The 25,785-nt window shown below is 34.8% G+C and overlaps 1 protein-coding gene across 3 annotated transcripts in view; it reads left to right on the top strand.

Annotated features, from left to right (window-relative positions):
* The window catches only part of LOC127867771 (neural cell adhesion molecule 1-like), a 119,661-nt gene that overhangs the window by 75,220 nt on the left and 18,656 nt on the right, over positions 1-25,785 (top strand). Inside the window, exons 14-17 of one of the 3 annotated variants that reach the window (XM_052409156.1) lie at positions 7,952-8,079; positions 10,346-10,556; positions 11,377-11,403; positions 16,835-23,943. In XM_052409156.1, coding sequence (XP_052265116.1) covers positions 7,952-8,079; positions 10,346-10,556; positions 11,377-11,403; positions 16,835-16,947 — 479 coding nt within the window. In that variant the 3' untranslated portion in view covers positions 16,948-23,943. Of the gene's footprint in view, positions 1-7,951; positions 8,080-10,345; positions 10,557-11,376; positions 11,404-16,834; positions 23,944-25,785 lie in introns of those variants that run through there. The other 2 variants (XM_052409155.1, XM_052409157.1) reach the window with 2 other exon arrangements.

The following is a 25,785-nucleotide window of genomic DNA, read 5'->3' as shown; positions in this document are numbered from 1 at the left end:
TATGTTTGAAATACCGTCCAACCATCGCACCCAAGAATCCCCCCCCCCTCCCCCCACCCGAATCCCCCCCCCCCCCCCCCCTACATGTTTTTTTTTTTTTTTTAAGATCATCTCACAAATTACCACCACACCCTCACACTATACCCCCCCCCCCCAACCTCACCCCCCCCCCCCAATTTTTTTTTTGAAAGGGTTAAAAAACACAAATATTTATTTTTATTATTTTATGTTTGAAATACCCTCCAACCATCGCACCCAAGAATCCCCCACCCCCCCCACCCCCCGAATTTTTTTTTTCCTTTTTTTTTTGCATTTTTGGAACATAATGTAATAAATGTCCACACCCCCACACAATGCACCCCTCTTCACTCCACCCCTCCCTCCTTTGTGATTGAAAATGAGAGTCCCTTCACCTTTAAAAAGAAAATAGATGAGCGGTCTGCACCCGCAAGGCGGTGCTCTTGTTATTAATAGAAACAAGGTTCATCTGCAAATTTTTAAGTCGTAAGACTCGGCATGAATTTGGCCTAGATTGTCATTTAACATGTTATTTGAAAGTGAAGCATGGTATCTTATTTTAATAACGGCATCTACATTGTATACATGTGAATAATGTGGTATCACAGACTAACAAATCAACACTTTTAATCCACACTTGGGACATCGTCTCCCACTGGGGAATGCTTTTGCGCCTCGATTGCAGATGTTTTTTTTTGGTTCAAGACCCATTACCTTGCTTACATGTTCATTGACAAACAGTAATTAACAAAGAAAAACATCACTTAATTTGTTCAAGTGTTTATTAAAAAATTGAAAATTTATTAAAGAAATTAATACGTCTATGGCATGTTTCAAACATTTTTGAAACTATTTAAGTTTACTTAAGGCTTCATATGTTTCATGTTGAACATTTTCATCCTAAGTTTATATTTTATTAAGAAAACAAAATTAAGCAAGAATTCAGTTAAGTAAATATTGAGAATAACACACACACAAATTATGGCTATAGGCTTTGATTTTACCAGTAAAATGTTATTTAAATAATTAAAAAAAAAGCAGTTATGCACTCTTCAAGAAAATACAAACTGCCATGTTCTGACATCATACACATTTTCGCTAATTTATATCTCCTGCACTAGTTCATTTAAAAACACAAATTTTATTTCAGGTTAGATATTTTGTTTTCGCTTGAAAGAGTTGAAAAGTGCCCCCAGATCGATAGATCAGGGGTATATTGTTTTTGTCCAGTCTGTCTGTCTGTCTGTCTGATATTTACCAAGCATGTGTATCTCCTGGAGCTGCTCATTTTGAGTGGTGACAAGTCAAGGTCATCCTTCAAGGTCAAAGGTCAAATATCATTGTATTTTTCTTTCCTAAAACTTTAACCTTCGTTAAAGTTTTATCATAAGGGGACATATAGTGATCGGACTGTCCGTCTATCTGTCTGTCTGTCTATCTTTCCGTCACACTTTGCGTTAAGGTTTCGAAAAATGCTCATAACTTCTATGTCTCTAGAGATATAACCTTCATATTTAGTATGCATGTGTATATGGACAAGACCTTTCCATCCTTCAAAATTTTACCCCTGTGACCTTCACCTTGAACTTAGGGTCCGCATTTAGTTTTCGAAATCTGCCTTTAGGTTTTGATAAATGCTCATAACTTCTATTTCCCTTGAGATATAACCTTCATATTTGGTATGCATGTGTATATGGACAAGGCCTTTCCATAAGCACAAAAAAAATTACCCCTGTGACCTTGACCTTGAACTGAGGGTCCGCGTTAAGGTTTTGAAATCTGCGTTTAGGTTTCGAAAAATGCTCATAACTTCTATCAAGCATTTGTAGGGGGCATATTACGTCATCCTATGGTGACAGCTCTTGTTTAATATTGAAAACAGCAACTTCATATTTGGCATGCATGTGTATCTCGTGGAGCTGCACATTTTGAGTGGTGAAAGGTCAAGTCATCCATCAAGGTCAAAGGTCAACAATTAAAAAAAAAATCATTTCTCCATTCATCTCTAACTTACTTCTCGTGTATCTGCACATTTTGAGTGGTGAAAGGTCAAGGTCATCCTTCAAAGTCAAAAGTAAAAAAAAAAAATACAATCCAAGGGAAGTTATAAGCTTTAAAAGGGGGATAATTTCTAAACCTGCGCAATGATATATTGAAATTTTATTTCAAAGCGGCGCAATAGGGAGAATTGTGTTTCTGACAAACATATCTCTTGTTTAAAAAAGATGTTAATTTAAAAAAAACACGTTTTAGACTAAATCATATACTTCATAATGAAAAGTCTGCCTCTTCCTGAAATCTTATTGAGTTGTGCTAACAAATATTTCGGGAACAATTTTAGTTAAAATCACAAACTTTATGTCGGCTATAGATTTTTGCATTACCTTTAAAAATGAGACTCAAATAAGAAATATTAAAGTGATATTATGGGCATTTTTCACTGTTGAATTGAGATGAAAAGAATTAACAGGTCAAAAGAGTAAGTTAAAATGTGGTTACTGACCAATTATCTGCAACTCATCTTGCTACCAGTTGTTTATAAAAATATATTTTATATTATATATTTTACGTGACCCACCCAGTCCTGTAAGCCGATATGATCCGTAAAACAAAATGGTGTCTTTGTGTAGTATAAACGAATATACACTAAAACTAAATTTAGGTTCACATTGTACATGCGTGATCAGTTGTCAAACGAAAGTGCGGTTGATATTCAAATGCATTATTTTTCTCTTTCCGGGATATTGTTTTAGTATGTTGATGCTGTATTAACAAATATAAGTGTATATGAAGTGAAAACACCAAAAATAAACAACGGTTGCGATAGACACCTATAAACTGTTGGATGCCCATAATATCACTTTAATAACGAAATAGAACATGTTTAAAAAACAATGATATGTACTATTCAATAAAATAGTCTTCATCGGTCTTGAATCTTATAAATTGTGTGTGTGTGTGTATAAAATAAAAATGAGTACCTTGGCAATAAATCTTTCAAAATTTTGCTATATAATATCTCCGGAACTATTTAACGCTAAAAATCACAAAGTTTACTTCAAACTTTAGATGCTGCTGGGCCCTCGTTTGGCCGTTTTTGGGGACCAAAAAAAAAAACTTAAAATAGTGTACTTTTTCCCCTTATTTCTGCTTAAAATTGCCCCCTCAAAAAAAAACATATTTTTTTATGTCCCCCACCACTATAGTGGGGGACATTTTGTTTTTGCACTGTCTGTTGGTTTGTTTGTGTGTTTTTTGTTTTGTTTTTGTGCCAACTTTAACATTTGCAATTACTTTTGCAATATTGAATATAGCAACTTGATATTTGGAATTCATGTGCATCTCGTGGAGCTGCACATTTTGAGTGGTGAAAGGTCAATATGATGGTCATCCTTCAAGGTCAAAAGTAAAAAAAATACATTCCAAGGGAAGTAATAAGCTTTAAATGGAGATATTTATCTGACCTGCCAAATTATATAAAAGAAATATATATCAAAGCGGCGCAGTAGGGGGCATTGTGTTTCTGACAAACACACCATGGTAAAAGGTCAAGGTCATCCTTCAAGATCTAAGGTCGAAAATACAAATCCAAGGGAGGTAATAAGCTTTAAAGGGAGATAATTATTATATATATATATATATATATATATATATATATATATATATATATATATAATATGAAACCATACAACTGAAGCATAATCAAAATGACATTTTATTGTCAAGCCAAGCACACAATGATACGTTTGGGCATACAGGTATCTTAGGTACGTTACAGTCATGGTAGTGGCTTATAGTTATTTGCTACTAAAAATAGAGATTTGTTAGAGACAATAATTTTCAAGGGAAGTAATTTATATAATTACAAATCTCAGATGAAATATTTCCATACTAAGAATTTAAGTTCTTTTCACAGTTACTGTACATATTTTGTATTTTGTTAATTTATAACTTAAATGATTGATTAGTCAAAGTTTTTTTTTTAAATAATATAAGTATCATTTCTTTCTTGTATTAATTTATGAATGGTAGGTTTCATTACTTGCCTGTGGACTTATGTCTTTAGATACATGATGAACTGTGGCTAAGATCTCTTTGTTAACCACAGACCTTGGTAGTCAGCAATGTTTTACTTGGTCACTTTTTACTGTCTACAAACCCCCCCCCCCCCCCCCCCCCTTCGCAGTAGGGTGGCATATAGCAGTTGAACTGTCAGTACTTCTGTCTGTCTGTCAGTCGTCCGTCTGAAAACTTTAACATTGGCCATAACTTTTGCAATATTGAAGATAGCAACTTGATATTTGGCATGCATGAGTACCTCATGAAGCTGCAATAAATAGAAATTTTATTTCAAAGCGGCGCAGTAGGGGGCATTGTGTTTCTGACGAACACATCTCTTGTAAGCTCATCTATTTTTGAAAAAAAAGAAGAGCTATTGTCATCACCTTGGCGTCGGCGTCCGGTTAAGTTTTGCGTTTAGGTCCGCTTTTCTCATAAAGTATCAATGCTATTGCATTCAAACTTGGTACACTAACTTACTATCATGAGGGGACTGGGCAGGCAAAGTTAGATAACTCTGGCGCGCATTTTGACAGAATTATGTGCCCTTTTTATACTTAGAAAATTGAAAATTTTGGTTAAGTTTTGTGTTTTGGTCTATTTTATTCCTTAAGTATCAAAGCTATTGCTTTCATACTTGCAACACTAACTAACTATCATAAGGGGACTGTGCAGGCAAAGTTATGTAACTTGGACTGGTATTTTGACAGAATTATGTGCCCTTTTAATACTTAGAAAATTTAAAATTTGGTTAAGTTTTGTGTTTAGGTCCACTTTTTTCCTAAAGTATCAAAGCTATTGCTTTCATACTTGCAACACTTACTAACTATCGTAAGGGGACTGTGCAGGCAAAGTTATGTAACTCTGAGTGGCATTTTGAAATAATTAAGGGCCCTTTATACTTGAAAATTTGGTTAAGTTTTGTGTTTTGGTCCACTTTACCCCTAAAGTATCATAGATATTGCTTTCATACTTGGAACACTCGCAAACTATCATAAGGGGACAGTAAAGGACAAGTTGCATAACTCTGGTTGTCATGTTTATGGAATTATGGCCCTTTTTTGACTTAGTAACTTTGAATATATGGTTACATTTTGTGTTTAGATCCACTTTACTTCTAAAGTATCAAGGCTATTGCTTTCAAACTTCAAATACTAATTTTTATGCTATCATGTGGATACTGTACCTGGCAAGTTGAATTTTACCTTGACCTTTGAATGACCTTAACTCTCAAGGTCAAATTATTAAATGTTGCTAAAATTGCCGTAACTTCTTTATTTATGATAAGATTTGATTGATACTTTGACAAAACAACTCTGACCTGAAATACCACAATAGACTCCACCCAAACCATCCCCCATGCCCCCCCCCCCCCGAATCCCCCCCTCAATCCCCCCCCACCCCCATTTTTTTGTTATAGATCATCTAATAAATGACCACGAAACCCCCAACCCCCAAAAAATAATCATTTTTATTCCACCCGCAGGGTGGCATATAGCAGTTGAACTGTCCGTCAGTATGTCAGTCAGTCTGTCCGTCCTTCCGAAAAAGCTTAAACATTGGCCATAACTTTTTCACTATTGTAGATAGCAACTTGATATTTGGCATGCATGTGCATCTCATGGAGCTGAACGTTTTGAGTGGTGAAAGGTGAAGGTCAAGGTCATCCTTCAAGGTCAAAGGTCAAATATATGGCTTCTGCCCGTCCGAAAACTTTAACATTGGCCATAACTTTTTTAATATTGAAGATAGCAACTTGATATTTGGCATGCATGTGTGTCTCATGAAGCTGCACATTTTGAGTGGTGGAAGTTCAAGGTCAACCTTCAAGGTAAAAAAAAAATAAATTCAAAGCGGCGTTCTCATGAAGCTGCACATTTTGAGTGGTGGAAGTTCAAGGTCAAGGTCATCCTTCAAGGTCAAGGTCATCCTTCAAGGTCAAAGGTCAATTTTTTTTATTTATTTTTTCAAGCAGCGTTATCATGAAGCTGCACATTTTGAGTGGTGGAAGTTCAAGGTCATCCTTCAAGGTCAAAAAAAATAATTCTAAGTGGCGTTCTCATGAAGCTGCACACTTTGAGTGGTGGAAGGTCAAGGTCATCCTTCAAGGTCAAGGTCATCCTTCAAGGTCAAAGGTCAAAATAAATATAAAAAAATCAAAGCGGCGTTCTCATGAAGCTGCACATTTTGAGTGGTGGAAGTTCAAGGTCAAGGTTCAAGGTTCTTTTTAAAGGTGTAGGGACCTATCCCCCCCCCCCTAAAAAATGTTTTTTTGTTTGTTTTTTGCATTTTTGGAAGATAATGTAATAAATGACCACACTCCCACACTTTACACCCCTCTCCACTCCACCCCTCCCTCCTTTGTGATTGAAATTGAGATAGGTCCCTACACCTTTAAAAAGAACAATAGATGAGCGGTCTGCACTTGCAAGGTGGTGCTCTTGTTTACTTTTATACCTATTTTGCCAGCTGGTATCGTGCTATTACCCTTTGATTGAATGTATATTTATGTAAATAATATTAAAATATAGCAATTTTAAGTGTTGAATGGTTGGTGAAAAGATCTTATAAAATTCCCTTTTCGCCCAAATCGACGCAAAATTCCCCCCTCTAAGGGCCCCGGCCCCAATCCCCCAAAGTGTAGAACGGCCCCTGTGCTGATATAATCGTTAACAATATATTCGAATAATTGCATTCAATAAAGAAATAAGTGTTTTAAGCAAAGAAAGAACTTAAAGAGTACTTAAATAACCCTGCTATTTTGGCCTTAAATATTACTCGTTGTCACTGAATATTGTTTCAAAGACACATGTGTTGGAAATTTTGCGTGTATTATTTTAAGTTTACCTGTATTTTTCAACGATGAGAAATATAATTCATTAATGTTTCCAATGTTTGTTTATTGTGAGATCTTTGCATGCTGTAGTCTACCAGATTCTTCAGTACCGTCATGGCAGCAGGTCACATGATAGCTAATATGGCGGCGGTCAATTTATCAATTCTGGGATTGTCTATACCTGATAAGATCGATAATTTGCAGATAAATCGCTGATAAGGTGTTAAAAAAAACAACACTGGTGCACTAGAGTATAAAAAGTTGGTTGTAAATAGGGGGCAAAAGAGGGACTAGCAATGGTAAATTTTAGCCACACAGAAGTCACATGGCTTGAATAGAGAATTTTATTGTGAACTTATAGAATGAACACTTTTACGAATGTCGGGACAAATTGTCTTAGATCAAGACTGTCCCGACTAGATTGGGACATCTGGCATGTATGATAAAAACTGTTGGCAACAAACGCAAAGAAATTAATATGAAAAATAATTGCATAAGAACATAGGAGAATAAAGTAAAATGTATTTTTTGCAAAACTAAGTTAAAAGTAGTTCATGCAATACCATCTATCCAAATCTTCCGTCTGAAGACTATGGACTACCTATAATAGTTCATGCAATACCATCTATCTAAATCTTCCGTCTGAAGACTATGGACTACCTATAATAGTCAAAATGTACTGAGTTCATACAATATGCCCACATTTCAAATAATTTTGTTTAAATAATTTTTTTACAAAAATTGCCAATTTGTTGACTTATTAACAAAACTGTTGGTTTACAAAGACGGCTTACATGATAGACCATATTGAAAGATATCATTTTAAAGTTGTTTTTTGTTTATTAGCCAATCAACTATGATTTAGGAGTTCTTATAAGGAAAAAGTCCTTGATACTAAATCCTTGTTAATATGTCTCAACTACATGTACGCTAATTAGTTTGTTAAATGATGATTCTTTGTTCCCTTTCTATGAAAGACACATCTGCCTAAAATATAATGTTTCAATTGCTTGTTAATCAAGGTTGTTTTCATTCTAGCGACGCCAAGCGCTGCAGTGATCAAGACCAACATCAACAGTGCAGACTCTACCAGGATCAGAGTGATATGGGACCCTCCCAATGACGGTGGGGCTGTCATCCTACACTACAAGGTTACATGGAAACAGGTCAGTTCTATGTCATATGGAGACGGTCAGTACCAGGTCACATGGAGCCAGGTCAGTACATGGTTACATGGAGACAGGTCAGTACAAGGTCACATGGAGCCATGTCAGTACAAGGTCACGGTCACATGGAGCCATGTCAGTACAAGGTCACATGAAGCCAGGTTAGTACAAGGTCATATGGAGCCATTTCAGAACAAAGTCACATGGAGACAGGTCAGTTCAAGGTCACATGGAGACAGATCAGTACAAGGTCACATGGAGCGAGTTCAGTACAAGGTCACATGGAGCCGGGTCAGTACAAGGTCACATGGAGCCAGGTCAGTACAAGGTCACATGGAGCCAGGTCAGTACAAGGTCACATGGAGCCAGGTCAATACAAGGTCACATGGAGGCAGGTCAGTACAAGGTAACACAAAGACAGGTCAATACAAGGTCACATGGAGCCAGGTCAGTACAAGGTCACATGAAGACAGGTCAGTACAAGGTCACATGGAGCCAGGTCAATACAAGGTCACATGGAGACAGGTCAGTTCAAGGTCATATGAAGACAGGTCAGTACAAAGTCACGTGGAGACAGGTTAGTACAATGTCAGGTGGAGACAGTTCAGTACATGGAGCCAGGTCAGTACAAGGTCACATGGAGACAGGTCAGTGCAAGGTCACATGGAGGCAGGTCAGTACAAGGTCACATGGAGGCAGGTCAGTACAAGGTCACATGAAGACAGGTCAGTACAAGGTCATATGAAGACAGGTCAATACATGGTCACATGTAGACAGGTCAGTACAAAGTCACATGGAGACGGTTAGTACAATGTCAGGTGGAGACAGTTCAGTACATGGAGCCAGGTCAGTACAAGGTCACATGGAGACAGGTCAGTACAAGGTCACATGACAGGTCAGTACAAGGTCATATGAAGACAGGTCAGTATAAAGTCACATCAAGACAGGTTAGTACAATGTCAGGTGAAGACAGTTCAGTACATGGAGCCAGGTCAGTACAAGGGCACATGGAGAAGGGTCATTACAAGGTCATATGGAGACAGGTCAATACAAGGTCACATGGAAGCAGGTCAGTACAATGTTACGTGGAGAAAGGTCATTAAAAGGTCACATGGAGACAGATTAGTACAAGGTCACATGGAGACTGGTCATTACAAGGTTACATGGAGACAGGTCAGTACAAGGTCGCATGGAGACAGGTCAGTACAAGGTCACAGTCATGGAGACAGGTCAGTACAAGGTCACATGGAGACAGGTCAATACAAGGTCACACGGAGACAGGTCAGTCTTTCACTACAAGGTCACATTGAGACAGGTCAGTCCATTGTTGGAAATACAGAAAGTGTCACTCTAAATAGAACTCAAAATGTTACTAAAAATCAAGAAAAGTTTGACTTAAAATACTGGGCATTTACGCACAATGCAGGGAGTATTACTGAAAATACATTTTACTCACAATTTAGGGACTTTGACTTCAAATAAAGGGGATTTAACATGAAATATAGAACATTTTGCTGAAAATACAGGGCATTTGACTGAAATAATAGTATTTTTTGTTGACCTAAAATATAGGCCATTTGACCGTAGGCGTTTGGTAAAATTCAAATAGTCAACCTTATATCTAAAAGTTTAATTTTTAAAAATTTAATTTAAGTTTATTGTTTGCTACAATTAATGCTCCTTTTTGTTTTACAACTTAAATAAAATATTAAAAATATGAAGATAACACTGTTAATTTCACATTGAACAAGTCAGAATTTTTTTTAAATGGCTGTATGCAACTAGCATAAAACCAGAACAGCCTGCTAGTGACTGGCAGTCTGTTCAGATTTTATGCTGTTTGCTGCTCATCAAATTCTTTTGGCTGGAAATGAAGCATTTAAATCTTGAATAAAGTAAGAAAGGTCTAAAATGTTGATTGATTTTGTAAAATACTTCAAATAGGTAAAAGTGTGTATCTGAGTGTAAAAGAGTTAATGCATGTGTGTAAAGTGCCATCCCAGAATAGGTAATCAGGGACAACACTTTCCCCTTTGATTTGATTTCTGTTTCGAAGATACTTCCTTTGAACGCATTGTTATATAAAAGCGGAAAGTGTAGTCCTTGATTAGCCTGTTATGACTGCACAGGCTCATCTTGGGTGACCCTTCATGCACATGCATTTAGCCCAGTTTTCTCAGAATGCAGCTAAAATATATGCCATCTTAACGAATCCAAGAAATCTCATGTCTTTGAAAATGAATCCACAGTATTCTATTGTTTCCAGGTGGCAGTACGACCCTCCAACCAGACCCTGGACAGCCAGGGCTATGTGCTGGACTACCAGTTGACGGATGATACGTTTGTAGAAGACATCAAGGATTCAGAGTTCAACATTAACGGGCTCATACCAGGGTCATACTATCAGGTCCAAGTGTATGCAAAGAACAGTTTGGGCTACGGTATGCCCGGTATATCTATCATAAAAACTAGAGAAGGTATAGTTGTCTTTTTGCTTTTCTTTATAATGGGTGTTGTTACAAGAATGTATTGATTTTTATGCCCCAGGTAGGGTGGCATATAGCATTTTAACTGTCTGTCCGTCCGTCCGAAAACTTTAACATTGGCCATTACTTTTGCAATATTGAAGATAGCAACTTGATATTTGGCATACATGTGTATCTCATGGAGCTGCACATTTTGAGTGGTGAAAGGTCAAGGTCATCCTCAAGGTCAAAAGTAAAAAAATACAATCCAAGGGAAGTAATGAGCTTTAAAAGGGAGATAATTTCTAAACTTGCCCCAAATGATATATTGAAATTTTATTTCAAAGCAGCGCAATAGAGGGCATTGTGATTCTGACAAACACATCTCTTGTTTTATGATGTTATTGTATGACACTTTAAAGTAATAAGAAGAGTGCACATTATTGAAAAATTATTAATTAAGAGTATAAGCATGAAAATTTAGAAGTGATCATTTGAAAAGTCTTATAATTTTAGGAATCTTTCCATTATTGAAATGTACCCTAAAATAGTTTCTGTTGGGATTTTTTCTGAAAATAATACTTTGTACAGTAAAATGCTGATGAAATTTTAAGGGTAGAATATAGCTACATAATTATGGGAAGACTTTATTTTACCAGGCTTCACAGAAAAAGATCAATCTTGGAAAGGATTTAAAAAGCCAATTATTTCTGCTCTGTTCTTATGAAATAGAAGAATGTGTAGGCATTTGCACTCAATATTTGACACTAGTGGGGGAACTAGGGATGACCATTGACTATAGGACAACATATTTTGGTTACCATGGTTTCAGCTGAAGATATGGTTGCAGCCAGCACTGGTAAGGGTTAAATAGATTGCAATACAAAAACGAGCATGCTGTCTTAGCATCCACAGTGGAGTATCTCATGTCATGCCTTGCCCAGGCAATTTTGTTTTGTGGGTGTCCAGAATGATAAGCAGTCTTAAAACAATTGGCAGGAGCTGTAAAATGGGCAGATTCACCGTGTATTTATTAGAGTCAAGAAGCCTATTATTGCATAATCAATTAGCCTGTAAGTTCACTGTCTAAAGCAGTTTTTTTCTAAATCAAAGCTAGCTATAAGCGCACTATTTCTTTTACTGGAGGGAAATAAAATCTACTTCAGTGATCTTCCTACAGGTTTCCATTAATGTCAATGATTTCTTCTTGTATATGGAAGATGGATTGTAATTCACACTTATAGCTGAGATATTCCACTGATATTTGACATGTTACCGTTATTTTCTGCTTCTAGCTTGAATTCAGATCTTTGTGCTGTTAAACTTGCATATTTTAATGTTTAGATTAGTTCAAGGTCGATGTAAATCTGGGAAAATATCATGTATTATTCTGATTCTGACGATGACTTTTGGTCATTGATATTTGGTACGAATGTTTCTGTCTTTTGCACTGTTTTGTGCATTCTTTATATTATTCATTGTTCTTTTGCTACTACTTCTATAAATGCAGAATTCTGTTTGGGGCAGCAACATTACAACATTAGCAATACTCAGTATTTTTCAAAGCAAGATAATGTTCATCCATCAAACATGTCCACATGATTATACAACATTTGGCAATAAAAGACAAAGTGCTGAAGTGTAGGCATGTTACAAACATCATATATATATATATATATATATATATATGCCATTGATAAGATCTCATACTGAGATATCTCTTCAAAATATCAAAATTAAATGAATAACGAGGAAAATCTAGTTAACAGTGGTTGACTTCTACAGCTGACTTTGAAGCATACCCACAGTGTTTTTATGCCCCCAGTAGTGTGGCATATAGCAGTTGAACTGTCTGTCCGTCCGTCAGAGCGTCCGAAAACTTTAACATTGGCCATAACTTTTGCAATATTGAAGATAGCAACTTGATATTTGGCATGCATGTGTATCTCATGGAGCTGCACATTTTGAGTGGTGAAAGGTCAAGGTCATCTTTCAAGGTCAACAGTCAAAAAATACAATTTAAGGGAAGTAATAAGCTTTAAAAGGGAGATAAATTCCTTAACCTGCCAAATATGGGGCTTTGTGTTTCTGACAAACACATCTCTTGTTTTTTCACCATGTTGGGAATGGGGCCGAGTCCCTTTGAATTGGGAAATGTTGCGGCGTTTTGACCAAAATTGGGAAATTGTTGTTTTTGCTGTTTCACTAAAAAATGCTTCAAATTGAGAAAAGAAGTGTTTTCAGCATTATTCATTTCTAAGGTTGAACTTATATGGCTGGATTGGAGATGAACAAAATGTTGAAGTCTAAAAAAAATAAATAAAAATAATTGGAAACCTTCAATTAGGAATTTTTAGGTTCCAATTGGGAAAAAATTTACTTTTTTTTCTATTGGGAATGGGGCCGAAAACCAGACCTGATTTTTAAAGGAAAAAACACACACTGACCCATGGCTATTAATGGCTGGTAAAATGCCAATAATTTACACAAAATGATTGTTTCAACTAAACAAAATATATAAGGCAGAGTCTTTAATTGACTTGAAACATTGATGAAAAACAAATCACTTTTATAAGTGATTAAACCTTTGAGTCATGCATTAAAGCTTATAAAAAAAAGACATTTCTTATTTCTCATTTACTAATATTATTGGTCGTAAACAACTTAGAATTTCAGATGCTAAGTTATTTATTACAAGCTTAATACTTACTCATCACATCTCCTAAAGGCTATTTATTAGCTAGTAACCCATGATAAATTCCGTGCTCTGTGAAAAGGGGGGTTAAATGTATGTGTGTAATGTGTTGTCCCAGATTAGGCTAATCAGGGGCAACACTTTCCGCTTTTTTGGCATATTTCGTTTAAAGATAGTCTCTTCTTAGCAAAAATCCAGTTGAGGCCGGAAGTGTCATCCCTAAACTGGGATGACACTTTACGCACATGCATTAAAACCCCTTTTCACAGACCGTGGCTCAATTATATAGAGGAAATTTGTTGGTTTCGGTGGATTATCGATTTTAATCCACGAGTGATCATAGAAAATAATATTTTCACGAGTTTGCGCCACGAGTGAAAATAAATATTTTCTATGATCACGAGTGAATTAAAATCGATATTCCGCCAAATCCAATCAATTTTCTTTATATTTTATGCTTTTTTCACCGTTTATATACATTGGTTAAAAGTATAACTAAAGAATTTTGCTGAGATAATGACGTCATGTCGTCAAAAAATGACGACATTTCACAGTAAACAGTGAATATTATTGATAATTTTCACTGATATTTTTCACTGTTTAAAACAGTGAAATTATCAGTTTTAATTCACTGATATTTCTGTATAAACCACCGGAAAGCATAAAATAAAATTTCATAATCATCTCATACATTATATAAAATTTTGTATAAGTTGTGTTAGTCTTGTTACAGATATTTTACAAAAATGGTCAAAATATGTATATGCCTTTTTATGAAGAATAATAAATTTACATTGGATTATCATACATTTAAACAAATATCAGCTTTATTACGGTATGGTCATGTGTTTTTGCCACACAAAATGTTACAAGCTTTTTGTTTTAATGTTTTCTTTTTAAATAGCTTAGTTAAAGTTTAATCACTTATGTTTTTCTAATGCACGAGTCTAATGCTGCATGTGTGTTTAAGTAAAAGATATGTGCTAAAATGTCTATCAAACAAAAAAGTGAATTCTCGACGACCAATTGTGCAATTTTAATTTTAAAAATTAACATGTCACAAATGCCATGAAGGATGCGTTCATTGTTTAATGAAAGGACCTGGTCACTAGGTGAAAAGTTCAAGTCACACTTGAAAGTCAAGGTCAAATTTAGGTAATCAGTGTTTAAAGCTTTGTCCAGAAAATAATTGTGGCCTGCATGGATGGATATTTGAATACATTGATAGAATTGATCAGCAAAGTGAGACTGTACGCCATGCACAAGAACTACATGTAAGTTCAAGGTCAAACGTCCAATTATGGTATTTTAAAATAACTTACCAAAGTCCTAGCATGATGGTTTGCTCAGTCACCAGGTCATTAGGTTCAAGGTCAAGGACACAATTCCTATTCAATGGTCATTTTTAGGAAATCAGTCTTAAACAGCATGGATGGATGTTTAATTATTAAATCTTGGCACAAGTGGTCAATATATGAGACAAAGTGTCAGGCAAAAGTCCCTCGATCCAAATCACATTTAAAGTTCAAATGAAGGTATGTCAAATAACTTTCCAAAATGATCTGCATAATCAGGCAGAGTGTTGCATTGGAAAAAACAGGTCTTTAGGTCAAGGTCAAGGTCATATGACTGGTATATCTTGGTTACCATGGCGCTCTTGTTTTTTATGTAAAATCCTTTTTTGGAGAATTATTCAGTATTGTATTCTGCATCAGTGATTTTTGACAAGCTTATTTTATTGTAGATCAATAGACTGTCATTTTGTTCTAAAATGTCAAGGGTTCAGCATGCAGCCATTTTGTTTTCCTAACGTTCTTGTCTCTGGTGTATGTGCAATATATAAACGTGTAATTTGTGTTGCTGAATCCTTGAAATTTTGTTATCTTCATGGACAACCTTTCCATGCATTCATACATGCAAAGGATAATGCGGTTCTGAATATACCATTCATTAATCATGTGTGTTGTACATATATTTATTGTACCATATATGTATACATGTGAACACCCTCAGTTACGCTTTATTTTTGTGTCCCTTATTTGCACAGGCAACACCACATTTAAGCCTTACATGCAGTGCTGGTTACCAAAAAACTGAAAAAATGTGTTTACCTTAGCAACAACGCCTTCAACTTTGATCATTTTCTTTAGTTTAGTTCTTCAAAATGAAGATTACTGCCATGTCATGTCACGCATCGTTATTTTGCTTGAACATTGTGAACTGTGAGAGACATTTGTGTAAATTAAAGTATTAAATATTCACAAATTTACTATGTGGCTTTTCATATCAGATTTAGAGACCTTTAATTGGTCTTGTCATTAGGTAACGAGTCCATCGTACAAAATCTTTTTTTAGGAAAAGAATCATCTGTGATGACACTAACATTAAAATGTTACCAAATGATCTCGATAAGCTACATTGTTTGACACATTCTGAGGTTAAATTGTGAAATGCATATGTATAGCAACAAACAATCACTTAACATGGTGCAATTTTGTTTTTTATTGAGATTGACTAAGTTTTCTCATGCAAAGAATTTTTGCTATTAAAGAGATATAAGTAGTATTTACAACAAGATTATCCATTGTGCTATAATGTAACTGTGAGTCCTTTCAATGTTGCCAAGAAAAGCTGTCAACAACATTCATACAAAACAAACAGAAAGTCCAAAGCTTGCCAGAAGCAATGGGTAACAAACTAATACGGTATATTACGCAGTAGAAATTTTTTTGAGACTAGTATACTTTCATAGGTTCAGTTTACTGGTCACTGACATGTCTCAAACACAGTCTCAATTGTTCAAGTAAGGTGATAATCACCAGTCCATTGTTAGAATTAACCCATTTATGCCTAGCGTCTAGAAAAAAGGTCTTGGCAAACAGCGTAGACCCAGATGAGACACTGCATGATGCGGCGTCTCATCAGGGTCTGCATGTTTTCTTAAAGGAATTTCTGTAAGAAATATTCTAAATATAGAAATAAATATACTAGGCATCCCTAATTTTGGAAATAAATTGATCCAATTTTGAAGCATGGGAGAGTCCGCTAGGAATAAATGGGTTAAGAATAAAGAATATGAGCAGGATCATTGAAAACTGGGCTTAATGCATGTCTGTATAAAGGGTCCTTGGGCTTAATGCATGTCTGTATAAAGGGTCCTTCCGGTTTTGCCTGTGCAGTATGCAAGGCTTATTAGGGAAGGAACTTTTGGCTTTTATTGAATGTTTTGTTGAAAAAAAGTGGTTGTTCCTAATATGCCTGTGCAAACTGCACAGGCTTATCTGGAACGACACTCAACACAACTGCATTAAGCCCTGTTTTCCCAAAGTGAGGCTCATTTACTTGTCTGAAGAATGAAACAAGTTTGACTTGACTTAATAACATTAGTCGGTTAACAAACAATTTATTTGTGAATACTCTAAATAAGCATTTTTTACTGGCGAATACGGATCCCAGTGTCCTAACCAGCACTGACTTACGGATCCCAGTGTCCTAACCAGCACTGACTTACGGATCCCAGTGTCCTAACCAGCACTGACATACGGATCCCAGTGTCCTAACCAGCACTGACTTGCCTCTCTTTCATTACTTTCAGATCCCAACTACCAAGGGGTATCAGGCAGTACCGCGTCTGTTGTCATCACTACCACTGTTACGCTGGCTTGTTGTCTGGCATCTGTCTATGCATGCTTAGAACGCTATGTTTGACATCCTTCCTTAACGGCTTTATAGTGTTTGCGCACCAATTTTTCGTTTTGGCATTTGATATTGTACATCTTTCAAACATGCATAGTTGTGTGGTAAAAACTGTGAACAAAACTACCTAAGCGGATTTTTTTTTCAATGAAAGAGGTTGTGTACTGCAAAAGATTCCATTGTGGAAAAACAATGAAAATAAACATGGCAAATAACAACAACCTGAATACTAACGCCAGTGTAATAAGAAGGAAATACGATGAGACTTCAGGAAGCAGATTGACGGAGAATAGCGTGAAAATGTGATAAACATGTGCATGTCACATTTTTGCATGGAAGTGCTGTGAAACAGAAAAATCATTCCAACTACATTAAGAAGTCACAAAGACTGCCATCTGTTTATGTTCTGTTTTCTGTCGTGATTTTGTACTTAACAAGTGAACATTTGTTCACTATTCTACGAATCATACTTAACATTATATCATTATTTGTATGTGTTCTTGTATGGTCTACTTTAGAAATATTTTAACTAAACAGATTTCTGTCTGTCTCATGCATAATTCAGGTTTTGATTTTGTGGCATTGATACTCTGATGATGGTAGATAATTTGTAACAAAAAGTCTCTAATACATACTGATATGTTCTAGATTTTTTTTTACAAATATTTTATATTTTATCCGAGAGGAATAAAAGACTATTATCGTTGTCTACCATCTGCACAATATCATCATCATTTTTTTCCAGTTGGCCCAATATGCCCTTTTTCCAGTAGATTTTTTTATGATTAAAGTTGTTAGTCCTTTTATGTACCTCATGTTTTGGGGAGTGGATTTTAGTTATGATTAAGGTACTTTGTCCATTTATGTACCTCATGTTTAAGGGTGTTAAACTTTGTATGTCTGTACTGCACTGTCAACCTAATTATAGTCAGATAAACATAGTAAAAGTATTAATGAAAGCTTATTGTGCAATAGTTGGCTTCACAAAACTGAATTTGTTTGTAGTCTTTTAAGAATATTAGCAGATAAATACCATATTGTTGAGCTTGAATTTTTTGTGCAAAGCTCTACATAGGCAAGTGAGTACAAATAAGAAAAAAGGCATTATAATTCTTGTTTTTTTTTTCTCTACCAAACTTTAAAATTCATTCATATCGATAAACAAAATGGAGAAAAAACTTACACAAGTATGAAACTTTGAGAATAAAATGTCTGTCTTTTCTGTCAAAAGGTACTGCATTGTAGACACATTCGCAAGAAGTTGCAAGTCCTATGGAACGGACTTGTGTATATAAATAAGCTGTGCTCTGTGAAAAGGGGGTTTAACGCATGTGCGTAAAGTGTTATCCCAGATTAGCCTGTGCAGTCAGCACAGGCTAATCAGGGACAATATTGTTCACTTTTATGATAGTTTTCAGTCTCTTCTTGGCAGAAAATCTAGTTAAGGTGGAAAGTGTCGTCACTGATTAGCCTGGGACGACACTTTACACATGCATTAAACCCCCTTTTCTCATAGTGCGACCCAAATAAATATGTGAACATATTGTTCTGTGTGTAACAGTTGTCTCGTGTAGATATTGTATAGATGTGCTTGTACTTCTCTTACATGTATTTGCGTGTCAGACATGGTAAGCTTTATTTGACCGGGGTCATACAAAATTGGGTCTTATGCCATATGCTGTCAGCGTTGCTCCAGACCAGCCTTTGTGACTGCCCAGACTCATTTGAAAATGTCAGTTAACCTTTAACCACTTAGATAAGTATTTTAACGCATTTGTTGTCCCATAGAAAGGTACATTTAATTAAAAGCCTTCCTTACTAGATCCAAGTTTTTAAGGTTTCTGTTCCATCCTTTAGATACTGATTAGCAGCAAACAGCATAAAACTTGAACAGACTGCGAGTTACTCGCAAGACTGCGAGTCTGTTCTGGTATTATGCTGTTTGCACATAGCCATTTTCACTTAGCTTCTAAGTGGGAAAAGGTTAAAAGGTGATCTGATGTGATCCCTGAATTTTTGACAATTGAACATGAAACTGATTTAAATGACTTACATTTCTGTAGGAAATACAATATTTTTTAGCTCAACCATTTGCAAGTGTTGTAATGCTGAATTTTGTATGATTGTTTAGATTAATATGATTAATATGATATTAAGGAAAAGTGAAGGGGTCATACTGAATGATTGAGTACATGTAATGTGTTCTATTATTTTGTTCTGTTATATTTTGGCTAATGTGTGTGCATTAGCCGTACATCATTCTGGCCATGTATTCCATTTTTATTTCAAACGTATTTTATGCTGTGCGTTTTGAATTGACTCATTATGATTGTGAAGTATATAGCTCTTAATGTTTATCCTGGTTTTTAATTTGCATTTGGTAATGCAATATTCATTATGTTCATCCAAGATTTTTATGATTGTTAATTCCCATTTGGTAATGCAGCAATGTTGTTTACATAGTTTCGTTTCCAATTTTGCCACTGGTGTGACAAAGGGAACACAGTTTCGATTTTTTATTCTTTAACCTGTTGGTAGTTAATTTGTTCCATGCTTCATGAAGAAAGATTCATGATAAATCAACTTTCAAAAATTTGGACGAAAACGTAAAAAAACAATGGTTGAGAATGGAGTTTTATTGATAAAGTTGGAAGACTGTTATATTTTATTTGAAGTGAGAAGATTGCATTAGTTTATCTACAGTACCAAGCCTCATTATATAGGTTCCAAGCCAGTCTCATTCAGTAAATTATTATCCTTATACAGTTTCCAATCCTAATATAGTTTCCAATTTATTACCAAGAATAGCTGTTCAGATGGAGTCTGTAATGTGACATAAGCCTCCTGTATTTCCCCAAGGTCTAACAATCAATACTTCGCCAACACGCCTCCAAATATTGGATGAAAGTAAGGCTCAATTTAGCACTTTTGCTGACTTGATTGTAAAGGAAATGCTTAGGTTAGTGTTTATCAGCTGGAGAATTATTGACTGGGATAAGCGTAAAATTTTTAATAAAGCAGACCTTATATATAGTCTGAAGCTAGCTGTAATAAACAAATAATGGTCTCAGTATATTTTTTATAAAGAAAATGTGCGTCCTCCCTCTTAGCTTTGGCCGATGCTTTGTTACTGGGTATTTTAAATAGATGTAAATTTTGTTTAATAATGTAGAAAAATCTTGTTGTGTGTTTATTTTCCCTTTTTTTATTTGTTTCCACAGTATCTTTAAGACTTCAGTAAATATGACATTTTGATTTATTTAAATCATGCCATAGCATTTAGTATGTTGGCTTAGAGCAAATGTTTGTAAAGTTGTCATGTGTATGTCACAAACAGTCCAATCCAACATGAAATCCATGGCCTATACATATAAAGGGATGCGACTCATCTCAAAATCCTGTCATGCATGTTTTGTATGAGTGTATTACTCTGGATAATTGATTAATCTATTTTCAAAGACTGTATCATCCATACTTTATATAATGGTCTCAAGCAAATAAAAAAGTTTGAGAGAAAAACACATTATTATAAAAATGTATAAAACATTTTACATCAGAAGTTTGTGATTATAATCATTGACAAGTCCCAAGGTGCTGTCTTATTAATGTCATTCGTGTTGGCCTAATCATGTATTGTGTAAGTACCTGTTATCGAACAGCACCTATTATCGGACGTTTTATTTTGGTTCTGTATGCACATGCGCAAAAGTGCGCATGATGTCACATTGATAAACAAATAGTTGCACATGAAGTCCATGACCTACTTGCCTACTAAGCTTGAAACAAATGCGCCAAACACAGGTTAAAGGAACTCATTTATTGTTATTTACACCGTTTTATGTGTTTTTTGCTATTACTTTTTTAATGCATTTATCAAAACGTGCATTTACACACCAAAAAGCATATTTCCGTTTGCAATTTTGATTGCAGAAGACACAGATTTTTTCGCTGAGTCCGGGTCACGTGATAGTCATGTAACTTGGTATATACTGGAGTAGTATTTATGAAGTGTCGGGTAATAGGTCATGTGTACATCGGCCGACATTTTGTTTTGTCTGCTAGAGGTGACAATAACCATGGAATCATTGTTTTGAATTCTTGAAGGTAGTTTGCTGGAAAACTTTACATATAAATCATTCAATGATTGAACTGGTAGTCATTTGTTAAAACAAAATGTTTTTGTCATTGTAAGTGTTTCAATTTTAAGGTAATTTAAAGTAGTTTCTTAGGTGTTCGATAACTGGTTTGTCCACCATATATACCCTGATGAGTGTAAGAAGGGTATGCACTTCCGATTGCTCTTTTTTAAGGCATTTCATTTGAAAAAAGATTATACTTAGGGCAAAAACAAACATTTTCTTTGTACATTTTATTTAGAATACCTATTTTAATTTGTTATATTACATTTCATGGAATAAGAAATTAACAATTTTAAATAGATATGTGTTTTCAGATATGATACTGTTAGGAATTAGTTGTATCTAGTTCATGTATTCACTTTATTAAAAAAGAAAATTGGGTATTTACATACAAGGATAGCAAGATGGTGCCATGTTCCATGAAGTAAATTTCCTATTCGGCTGCCATAAATTTTCAAAATTGAATTATAGAAAACAAACATTCTTTAAATATAGTGTTTTTGTAGCAGTTACAATTGCATTACTATATCATAGCTATGTTTATTACTTTATTCAGAAAATATATTGGACCATTGCCTAATATAACTATCATTGTACAGAAACAGATTATACAATATTTACCTCAAATGATGGAATAATTATGCATAGCACCACACATTTAACCCATTTATGACTAGTGGACTCTCCCATCCTTCTAAATTGGATCAAATTATTTCCAAAATTAGGGACGTCTAGTATATTTATTTCTACATTTAAAATATTTCTTACAGAAATTCCTTTAAGCAAACAGAGTAGACCCAGATGATACGCCGCATGATGCGGCGTCTCATCTGGGTCTACGCTGTTTGCCAAGACCTTTTTACTAGACGCTAGGCATAAATGGCTTAAGCACACATATGGTAAATATTCTGTTAAATTATACTACATATTCGTTTTATTGGGAAGGGATGTTCTTTTAATGTGGATATAAAATATATTCTTATGAACATTGATTGCATTATATTATTACAATTGTATTCTTCTGAAAAGTAGAATAAAAATTTAAAAGAATGCAATTACTCTATTTCCCATGAAGAAGCTATATTTGAACATGTTTGCATTTGTGTTTTTGTCAATTTATAGAATCATATCGGTGTCCGTTTTTGTTCTTGATTTTATTTTATGAAATAAAGGAGAGTATTTAAAAAATGAGCGAAAAATTACATTTATCTGGTAGTTCTTGCTTGCCAATATTAGTTTGATGACACAAATTAAAAAAATAATTAATCCATAGTGCATATAGTTTTGCATTAAACGTACAGTAAGTTCAATCAATTGTTTACAAAATCATTAAATGTAATTTGGAAAAAGTCTTCTTCTTGAAAAGTTATATGTATGTGTAATACATGTTGTTAATTCATATTTTGTTCTTGTTCCAAATTGCTGCTTGACAGTTTTTATATATTTGTTTTGTTCTGTGAAAATTGGACAAAATGCATATGCGTAAAGTGTTGTCCCAGATTAGCCTGTGCAGTCTGCTTTAATGTTATTTTTCCTGTAAAGGAAGTCCCTTTTTACCGAAAATGTAGTTTAAGCAGAAAGTGTCGTCCCTGATTAGCCTGTACAGACTGCACAGGCCAATCTGGGAGGACACTTTTCGCACATGCCTTATGCCCAGTTTTCTCAGAACGTGACTCATATATTTGAGCTGTGCTGTGGGAAAACGGGTCTTAATGAATGTGTGTAAAGTGTCATCCCAGATCAGCCTGTGAAGTTCACACAGGTTAATTAGTGTAGACACTTTCTGCATTACTGGATTTCATGTTTGAAGAGACTTTCTTTAAAAATAAAATTCCATGAAAGCGGAAAGTGTCGTCCCTGATTAGCCTGTGCAGACCGGACAGGCTTATCTCGTGTGACACTAGGTGGATGCAGTAAGCCCCATTTTCATACAATGCTGAAGTTTATGATTTTAGTCTTTTGTGAAAGCCTTAAATGATTAACTGTAGGTGGATATTTTGTGTGCTTGGCCAAAGATGAAAAATTATACAAAATTACAAGTTTTTGATGTATTTCATGTGTTGTGGAAGCTTTGAAGGTAACTTGTTGATGTTTTATTGTTATTTTAATGCTTACTTGTATAAAGCCCTAGTACCAAATGTTGTAATTATTGAGGGGCAAGATCTAGGATGGCATGTACCGTGTGCTGCTTAAAAATGGGCAGAATGGAATATATTGTGGTACAGGACTTAGGTGTTTGTGAATCTTCCAATGACGTGCAATACTCAGACATTGATACATCACTCATAAATGTTTGTGAGCTCTGAATTATGTGTAATCAGTACTTTTGCAACAAAAATCAGAGAACCAAATTATGTTTTGTTAAAACTTTATGTTAAATAAGAACTTTTCAAACTTTAAACTTCTAATATTGCTGTCATTTTAAAATAGTTTTTCTCTTTTTTTAATGCTTTTCATATTCAAGATATTTAAGATATGTAAATTTCAATCTAAATTTTGATTTTAATCAAATCTCCACAGAGCTCAGCAAACAAAAGTGAAGCATTTAGGGGGGTCGTTTTGATAATGTTTGTATGTGAATAACTTTTGGCCAGTTTTATCAGAAAGTTATTTTAGTTATGAAAGTCATAAAGTTAATATCTTCATCTGATTCAAGAAATATGTACTTTATCAAAGAGTTCGTATTATTTGGATATGTAATCAGAGAGATTATGTCAGAAGTTTTTGCTCTAATTTAACATTATTGTCTGTTGTATTGAGCTTTATTTTGTGTTTCCATGATTGCAATATATGCAGTTGTTCCTTCATTCGAAAATGCACAAATGTTGTAGAAACTGTGTTTTGTAATATAATTTGAATTGTACTTCAACCAGTGTTTGTGTTCTTGATATCTCCAAGTTACCCTTGTGTGAACAACATTCACTGCCATATTTGGGTAAGAAAGGCTTGTAAATGATAAACACAATATTTTTACATAAACATAATATTGATTTAATAGAAATAAGAAACATAGACAATGTTCCTTGAACTGAAAGTCTCAAGACTTCCGATTGAAGCATGATGCAAGGACTTAACCCATTTATGCCTAGTGGACTCTCCCATCCTTCTAAATTAGATCAATTTATTTCCAAAATTAGGGATGTGTAGTATATTTATTCCTATATTTAGAATATTTCTTACAGAAATTCCTTTATGCAAACAGCGCAACCCTGATGAGATGCCGCATCATGCGGCGTTTCATCTGGGTCTACGCTGTTTGCCAAGGCCTTTTTTCTAGACGCTAGGCATAAATGGGTTAACAACACAACATTCATTACCCAAAATTAACAGCACAGCACCTTGCCCATTTTAATGGTCTTGGTGCATAAGTTCTGCTTACACGAAAAGGATTCATTTACATAATTGTGTGCTCACTGGGAATATATTGTGAGTTATTAGAAAGGTAGCTACAGTTACTATCCACAAATACCAGGCTACATAAATGATCCACAGGCGTGCATAATTGTTTGAGATTAAATATTTTAACTGTAAATATACATTTATGAAAAAAGGTATGGAAAGAATTATTGAATCTTTAATGCCATGAATTTCATACAAAAATACATAATTTTATGTTCTGTGTTCAATAGGGGAATGACAGACTAAACAGAAGAGCTATTGCCATCAGTAGAGGTTAGGAAGTTACAGATCAGTAATGGTTGCCTATACACTGACAATGATCTAAAACGAACTAAAAGTTGCCATCTACGTGCAAAATTGTCCCTAAATGTTGCCATTTATACGCAAAATGATAGCTTGATGTTGCCACTTTTATTGAAAAATAAATCTATATGTTCCTGTTTAAAAAATGTTATAACAATTTTGCCTTTACATACAAAATGATCTATAAATATTGCCATTTACATGCAAAATGATTTTAAAATGTTGCCATTAACAAAGAAAATGATGTCTAAATGTTGCCTTTTACATAGAAAGTGATCTCTAAATGTTGCCATTTACATGGAAAAGTATCACTAGATGTTGCGTGATCTCTAAATGTTGCCATTTACATGGAAAAGTATCACTAGATGTTGCGAACGACCTGTTTTTTTGTACATGAAGAAGAATGGCTATATAACAATATCTACCATTCTGAAATTGATAATAAGATACCATTAGAGATTTGTATTCATTTCCTCTCAAGTTTTTTAAGCAAAAATAATTTTGGAGCGAAAAGAAGCACATTTAATCATTACCAATTTTGAAATCGCTTACAAATATAAGATATTATAAGATCATGAAAGACTGTTTAGCGTTTGAATTTTTCACTGGATATAATCTTTAATACTGTTAACTTAAACCAATATCCCAGATTTACATTTGATCTTATATACGTGCATAACATGTGTTTGTTGTAAGTTTTCTTACAGATGTGTTGGTGTTGTGTGTTCCCGTGTGATGTCTCAAGTGCATTGATGTTGTCTTACCCGCATGGACCTGTATTGGTCAATATTCTGACCAATGAAATCCCTGCACAACAGCCATGCTGTTCCAACATGGTAGGGCAGTCTGGCCGACACACCATGAACACTTAGTGGTTGAACAAAGGAAAGGCCTTCAGCTCAAACTAGATACTATTTATACATACATCTCTTTTTGTAAATACTAAAAATTCATTAAATTGTATAAATTAGTGCATAAAGCAGGCTTTTTGTAGCTTACCTGAGCACAA

Source organism: Dreissena polymorpha, chromosome 2 (assembly GCF_020536995.1).
Source record: "Dreissena polymorpha isolate Duluth1 chromosome 2, UMN_Dpol_1.0, whole genome shotgun sequence".
NCBI lineage: Eukaryota > Metazoa > Mollusca > Bivalvia > Myida > Dreissenidae > Dreissena > Dreissena polymorpha.
This window is presented reverse-complemented; position numbering and strand designations above follow the sequence as displayed.